The sequence below is a fragment of the Thamnophis sirtalis genome, unplaced genomic scaffold (assembly GCF_051295495.1).
Source record: "Thamnophis sirtalis isolate CommonGarterSnake01/CBP01778 unplaced genomic scaffold, rThaSir2_p1.2 scaffold_6, whole genome shotgun sequence".
In the NCBI taxonomy this organism is placed as follows: domain Eukaryota; kingdom Metazoa; phylum Chordata; class Lepidosauria; order Squamata; family Natricidae; genus Thamnophis; species Thamnophis sirtalis.
Window position 1 is genome coordinate 90,784,058 of NW_028261386.1, and position 7,975 is coordinate 90,792,032.

General features: G+C 41.5%; 1 protein-coding gene across 7 annotated transcripts in view; it reads right to left on the bottom strand.

Annotated features, from left to right (window-relative positions):
* The window catches only part of LOC106555141 (uncharacterized), a 52,762-nt gene extending 47,340 nt beyond the window's left edge, over positions 1-5,422 (bottom strand). For all 7 annotated transcript variants that reach the window (XM_087718403.1, XM_087718401.1, XM_087718400.1 and 4 more), the window contains exons 1-2: positions 4,880-5,422; positions 3,216-3,335 (exon numbers count right to left, since the gene is read on the bottom strand). In XM_087718403.1, coding sequence (XP_087574529.1) covers positions 3,216-3,335; positions 4,880-5,105 — 346 coding nt within the window. In that variant the 5' untranslated portion in view covers positions 5,106-5,422. The remainder of the gene's footprint in view (positions 1-3,215; positions 3,336-4,879) is intronic.
* Between the last annotated feature and the right edge of the window lie 2,553 nt (positions 5,423-7,975).

The following is a 7,975-nucleotide window of genomic DNA, read 5'->3' on the forward strand; positions in this document are numbered from 1 at the left end:
CCGAGCTCTGATGCGGGCAAAAAGAAGACACTTTAATCAGTGGGATGTGTGCAGGGAGGAGATATTCCTCCCTGCGTGCAGCCCACTGATTAAAGTGCTTGCTTTCGCCCGCCCGAGTTCTGATGCGGGCGAAAGAAAAGTCATTTCTTTTGCCCGCATCCTGCCCGAGCTCTGATGTGGGCGAAAGAAGGCACTTTAATCAGTGGGATGCGTGCAGGGAGGAGAGGAGATATTCCTCCCTGCACGCAGCCCACTGATTAAAGTGCTTGTTTTCGCCTGCCCGAGCTCTGATGCAGGCGAAAGAAAAGTCCTTTCTTTCACCCGCATCCCGCCTGAGCTCTGATGCAGGCTAAAGAAGGCACTTTAATCAGTGGGATGCGTGCAGAGAGGAGAGGAGATATTCCTCCCTGCGCACAGCCCGTGGCATGACAAAACCGCGCTGGTCAAAATCGCGGTGATAAAATCGTGGCGCTAAAGCCGCGACGTCATCACCACACGTCATCCCCGCCGCGACAACAGCACAGCAACAGAAGGGCACTTTAAAACGGCGCCGCGGCAGAAAGCTGACTTCAATTAAGGTAAGCGTTAGGATTAGGTTTAGGGGGTTGTTTTAGGGTTAGGTTTAGGGTTAGGTTTAGGGTTAGGGTTAGGGTTAGGTTTAGGGTTAGGTTTAGGGTTAGGTTTAGGGTTAGGTTTAGGGTTAGGTTTAGGGTACTGAGTGCTTGGGAATGCGCGAATTTGCCCTCTGCGATTATGTCATCGCGGTAGGGTCGCGTTTTTCCTTAGCGCTTAGAACGGCGCGAATTAGTCTTCGCGCTTATGTCTCTGCGCAGAAGGGCTTTGCGGATTTGTGGTGGAACTGCACAGCCCACTGATTAAAGTGCTTGCTTTCGCCCGCCCAAGCTCTGTTGCGGGCAAAAGAAAAGTCCTTTCTTTCGCCCGCAGGCCCCAACAACGCTGTCAAGCGCTGTCAAGAAAGAGGCTTTTGGCCGCTGGATGGGGATTCCTGCAATGGGATTTGGAGTCCTAAGAGTCCCAACTGGCCATTGGGGGTTCCTGCAAGGAGATGCGGGAATAGGGGGGAGGGGGTCTGCACAAGCCCTCCCGACCCCCTTCTTTAGAAGAGCCGGAAGCATTAGGGGAGGGGGCTTTGCGCATCCCCCCTCCCCCGAAGCCCCGCGCCTGCTTACAGCAGCCCCAGATCGCCAGTGGCATCTGACTCCAGCTGCCATCCCAGCCCTCTGCACAGGGTGACGCTTGCAAAGGAGAGATGTGAGAGGCGCTGGGATTGGTTAGAATCGGATGAAGCTTGGCTTTGGAAAGGTTGGGGGTGGGGGACAAGCGAAAGTGAAAGCCCCATAGAGTGATGCCACCAAGAAGAGTTTTGCAGTGTTCCACGGCCCTCCCCCCTCAGGAAAGGAGGGTTGGGATCACAGGCACCTGACTCTATTCGCTTTGGGTTTGCATCATAATGTTGTAAGCCGCCCGGCGTTACCTGTGTGTGAGGTGGGCTGCCCTATGCATTTGCGTTTGTGCGTGGGAGAGAGAGAGAGTGAAAAAGAGAGGGAGAAATAATTATATTAATTAGATAGATCAGTGTTTCTCCACCTTGGAGACTTGAAAGTGTGTTAGAGACCTTGGAGACTTGAAAGAATTCTGGGAGTTGAAGTCCACATACTTTCAAGTCTTCAAGGTGGAGAAACACTGAGATAGATGATAATGAGATAAGGGAGGGAGAGGGAGAGAGAGAGAGAGATACCATAACTAGATAGACAGATAGGCAGGCAGATAGACGGATGGATAGAGAGAAAGAGAGAGAGATAGGTAGGCAGGCAGATAGACGGACGGAGAGAGAGAGAGGGAGAGGGATACCATAACTAGATAGACAGATAGGCAGGCAGATAGACAGAAGGAGAGAGAGAGAGAGGGAGAGAGAGGGAGAGATACCATAACTAGATAGACAGATAGGCAGGCAGATAGACAGACGGATGGATGGATAGAGAGAGAGAGGATATGTATAATTAAGGTGACCAGATGTCCCTAGCGAGGCCGCGGGCTGGCACTAACCGCCGTGGCCTAGCTTCCCCCCCCCCGGCCAATGGTGTCCCTCTTTACCAATCTGAAAATCTGGTCACCTTAACCTAGAGGCCAATAGGACAATTGTTAGATCATTACTAAAATGTTTATTAGATGATTTGTTTTATATATCCTGCCTTATCCTGTCTTCTGCTTTAATGAAATTGTATAAAGCTTCTTAATCCTTTGTTTTGGATCCTGGCATTTTGCTGGTTGGGGGTCCTTTTGCTGAAGTGCTTCAATAAAAGGAAGCAAATCCTTGTGTCTGATGTTCTTCATTCGCTTCGGCACCAAATTGGGACAACATAGTCAGGTGATGCTGTCAGGTGATCCAAAGGCCTCAGTCAGTCAGGACTGTCTCCTCTTCTGGCTTATTCTCTTCATCTCTCTACTTTCTACAAAAAGAGACTACTATCTATTGGGTTGCTACTCTCTGCTGTAATTTTCACTTTGACTAAAATCTTTTGTATTTGCACTGATGCCACATTCCATCTTGCTTTGACTTACCTTACACTTGTATTATCTTACTACATTCACCATAACTCTCCTTACTTAGCACACACTTGAACCCCTGTGAATCCTAGTATTCCATATAATTGTGCATGTATGAAATTCTAATGTTAAATTAGTCTTTTAATTTTAAAAAAACCTTGTTGTCAGGCAAGCCTCCCTCAGCAACCAAGAAAGAAACCACTTATCTCCATTTTGCAGAATTAAGAGTACTTTTACTGGTTATGAGTAGATAGCAGCTAAGCAAAGCAAGATCTGAGGCAAAAGCACTCGTAATCATAGATATCAATATGTGACCCAACTCCCTCCCCCTGGTAACTCCATCCCATAGTCCAATCCGCACAACCCTCAGGTGTCATGTGGGTTCCATCTTCAAAAAGCATAATCAGGTTGCCTTGGCGGGCAAATCCACTATCTGCAGCATGTGCAGTAGATGGTGAGAACAAAACTCCCTTTTTACAATCACTCCTGTACTTAAAACTTCCCCTCCCAAATACCATGCCTCCCCTCCCCGTTTCAATGACAGCCGAAAGCAAGTAGCGAAACAGAAGCTGACACCTGTTCATCCAGGTTCAGCTAGAGGGGAAGTGCTTTGCTTTCCTACTTATTACTATCAATTGCTTACTTACAGTCTTGGCTTATGTGTAGGTAATAGAGAGCAGCAAGCATTTGCAAGCCAGGATGATCAGAAAATGCCAAGGTCCTCAAGGCCTCTAAAGAGATCTTGCCAAGTGATGACATTTCAAAACCTTAGAGAAAAATATAAAAAGAGTTTCTGAATTGTGTCAGAAGTAGTGAAAGTACTGAAGAATTCATGGAACTGAAAGAAGTAGATAAAGGGAAAAACTCTTTTATCTGAAAATATTCTCTGTGCATGCTTTGAAAACATAGTGGATAGAACTGAATAAGCAATTGAATAAGCTCATCTTGTTCTTCATTAAAAAAAAATAGTTTAGCATCCTTTCCTTCCCTTAGTTACCTTTCATTCTTGTTATAATTTCCATCTATCTTCTTAGTTTAATTTCCCTCCATCTTCTGTCTTTACTGATTTGGGGTTCAGACTCTCTTTACTGAGGGAATTTACAATCTGATCCAAATGAATTTAGATTTACAATAACTAAGATTTCATTCCTCCAGGAGTTATCATAATCTCACTAACAAAATCACGTAAATTGACAAATCTACTCTGTTGATATTGATTGTGAATTTGTGATGCTACATATGAGAATCATAGCCAAAAAGGGAAGCAAGTACATGCTTATGGCTATGTTCTCAGTCATCCAGGTTATGGTTGTCCCAAAGGTGCTTTTTCAAAAGGCAACTAGACTTTTGGGGAAAAATAAACCAAAGTCCAGTTGCCTTTTGAAAAAGCATCTTTGGGATAAGTACACGCTTAAGAACAACCCAGCACTGGAGATAATGAGAAAAATAATCTAGAAGGCAGGAGAGTTCTCCAAATAATTCAGTGAGGATTTTATGTGTTTAGAAACATATAAGCATAAAATGCTGAGTGATTGCAGGGAAAGTTAATGATTGATTTCAACCCTATATGTATTTTAAGTTTCCTATAAATTACTTTGAACTTAATTTACAAAGAAAAGGTAAATATAAACATAAAAGGATAAAATTTGTCATTATGTATCTTTTTATTTTAAAAAACCATGAGTTTTCTAAGTATGTATAAAAATTCTTTATGTCTCTCTGTGTCTGTCCCCATAATTCATTTGCTACTAAAATTTCAAATATCCCAGATCCTAACAAAATTTTCCTCTTTTTAGTAATGGATGTGAAGAATGTGGTAATGGAATTGGAAAAGTAAACATTCTTTTTCTGTACATCTGAGCAGATGATTATCTCAAAGTGAAGATTTGTTCTAAGAAAATAGTGCTTGGTAAGCTATGGTTTATTTTTCCCTTCTTATTGTACATGATGCCAGAGGCATCATGGTTCTTGCCCTGCCAAGAAATGAGAATGCGTGAATGAAAATGTAAAAGTGCATTGTGGCAGCTTTGGCAAGAAAAATTAAGGTAATTGACATGTAAGCAAAACTGCACATTTAAAAGCAGGGATTTAGTCAATAAATCTAGAATTGAGAATCAACTGCCCAATAATTGTTTTGGGTACTTTAAATTTAGGCTTTTCTTTGTGCCACCATTATTCACAAAAACAAAACAACCAGGAACATAAATAACAGGACTCTCTGATCTTATAGTACTTTAAAACAAAGCAGCAGAGCTCTAACAAATAATTCAACAGAATTGACTGACACACTTTCAAAGCAGAAATGTCTCACCTTTTTCAACGTGTTGCAGAAACTCTTGGGCAGTTTCCTCTTCATAGCGACGAATAACAGGTTTGTAGAGCTGCCTCATTTCAACATTTTTTCGTTTTAGGCAAGGGCAATCAGCGATCTGAGCCAAACACTCTCTAATGTCAAGCAACAAACCTGAGAACAATGTTTTCACTGAGACAGCAAAGTCATAAAGCAATTGAACACACTTGGTACACAGCTGACCCATTTTTATTTTCCTAATCCAACCAAAACCCCTGAGAGCAAAAAGGAAGGGAGCGTTTATACTTTGTTTATTTTATTGCTCATATATTCCTTGTACTGGAAATTTTAGATCTAGATATGATGTGGATAAGTTATTTAAAAGTTCAAATTGTTCTCTGAGTGCAGACAGAAAATCTAACTACATCTAACTACTCCAAATTAAGCCTTTCCCTCTATTTTAGACAGGAGAACAATAAATAATTAAACAAAAAGTGAAGCATTCAGAATCACCCTTTGTTCTGACTCAAAACAAAAGGTATTAAAACAAAGCACCGCAGTCCTAGAAAGCTAGTAACAACCCCCAGGATAACAAAGAAAGGTGATGCTTATATAGAATGACATCACAGGTGAAAGCAACAAATATATTGGTCCCCACCTCCTTAATTGATCAGCCAATCAGTGGAGAAGAAAACAAAAAGTTAAACAGGTTGTTCCAGTTTCTTCCAGACAAAGTAATAGTGCCCTTTGACTGGCACAAGCCAAGAACAGCCCTCAATACCTCGTGTCTATACACCCTTTGTAATTTTCTGTTCTACCTTTCTCATTCAAACACCAAGAATGAAGTTAGTAAAAATGAACATAAGAAACAAATATACCAAATATTTAGATTCTAGCTAAAATTATTTATAAGAAGGATCATTGTTGTGTTGGATATGTTTGCCACTTTGAGTTATTTGTAAAAATAATAAAGATGGATATAAATATATAAATACAAAATATATATGTATATATATAAGCTTCTTCCTGCTTATTGGATTGTTGAAAGAAATGTCCTTCTGGGTTCAGCTCCAAGTGGGGAAGAAGACACTGGAGACATGGAGGCTGCTTGGAAAGATGGTTTATTGTTGGACAGGGCCACATGGCTTGAGCCCTGGACAGAAAAGGTGATCACATGCTTCAATGTTGGTGGAGAAGAAGAGAAAGGGCTGAAGTAGAGGCTTGCTAGGCTTTTTATACCCTGTTTAGTCCCACCTCTCTGTTTCCTGTTCCTGTGTAAGAAATGTATTCTGATTGGTTGTCAGACTCCCATGAGGCCATGCAGGGGGCTACTCTCTAGGCTGTTTTGAATCCAGGTATGGATGAGTTCTCAGAATGCCATGTGTTCAGTCGAGTAAAGTTCCAATATTATCATGCCTTTCTGCTGTAGCTGCTGGTGAAGTCTTTATTATGTAAAGTGACTAGCCTGACGGTGTCAATGGCCCATTAACAAAGTGGGGATGGGCAGGAAGCTACAGGCAACTATTCTGTCTTTTAAAACATGTTTCTTTTCACATCCAGAGAAATAGTCTGCCTTTTCAATATTTCCTAGGATATTTCATTTTTCTGGGAGAGGGCTGGATGATAACTTCCCACAAGATTGAACAAAAAAGATTAATATGTAGTACAGTAACTTTAGTAGTGAATGTATGATAGAAATTAAAATTTGATGTAACTTGCTTTCTTTCTCATTATAAAGTTGCTATGAAATTTGTGTCATGCAACTACAATGTGTAACCACAGTAATTAATTGATAATTACCATATGGTTTAAAAATAATAAAGTATCAAAGTAGCAAAGAATGATATGAAGAAGCTATGCATTTGCTATTTATTCTTCTTATGATACCCTTGCATATCCTTATATTTTATTTTCCCCAATTCCTCCATATTTGCTTTCACTTGTACTCTCCTTGTAGCTCTATCCTCATTTCCATCTACTTCAGTGAACTAAGCACCATTCTTATCTACTCCAAGTAAACATATTACTTATTGCGTACTTGGGAGACCGCCTCCTGCCAATCACCTTCTCTCGACCCATAAGATCTCACAGATTAGGCCTCCTCCGAGTGCCATCTGCCAGCCAGTGCCGGCTGGCAACTACGCGGAGGAGAGCCTTTTCAGTAGCAGCTCCGACCCTCTGGAACGATCTCCCCGTGGAGATTCGTACCCTCACCACCCTTCAGACCTTCCGCACAGCCCTCAAGATCTGGCTATCCCGTCAGGCCTGGGGGTAAAGAGTATAATCCGCCCCCACCCGAATGTTGAATGAATGTTGCTCGATTTTAATTATACATTGTGTCTATATGTTATTGTATGTTTTCCCCCTCCCATACAAGTTGTTAGCCGCCCTGAGTCCCCTCAGGGAAAAGGGCGGCCATAAATAAACTCAACTACAACTACTACTACAACTACAACATATTGGCTGTATTCATATAACACACTGAACATCCTTTTTTGACCAAACATATCATGCAAAGTCAGCCCTTTTACTAATTTATGATTCAACCTGTCAAGTAAACCTAGAAAATTGGGTTGAGTCATTATCATCAATGTTCTGAATGTCTATTGTGCAAATTCAGTCATATAGGATTGCTCTGTTAAAAGATTATTTTTAATCTGAATTTGGCCACATGTTCATCTAGCCCTCCTACCTCTTTCCACCAACAGAAAAGCAAATTAATTCAGGGACACAAGCGGGAATCATACTAATGTCCTCTCTATTAACTAATATTTTAAGAGCCAGTGGTTAAGGCAACAGGGTAGAAACTGGAAGACTGTGAGTTCTAGTCTCACCTTAGGCACAAAGCCAGCTGTGACTGTGGGCCATTCGTTCTCTGTCTCAACCTGGGAAAGAAGCAATGGAAAACCACTTCCAAAAACATTGCCAAGAAAATTGTGACTTGTCCAGGTAGTTGCTAGGAATCAACATTGAATTAAAGGTCTCTCTCCCCACCCCCCCAAACCTCCACTAGTACTTATGAAAAAAATGTTTCTATGTACAAAGGTAATGATCATGTTGAATATCCATTTATAGGATATGTTCTCTATTAATTTGTCATATAGCTCATTTAAGTCA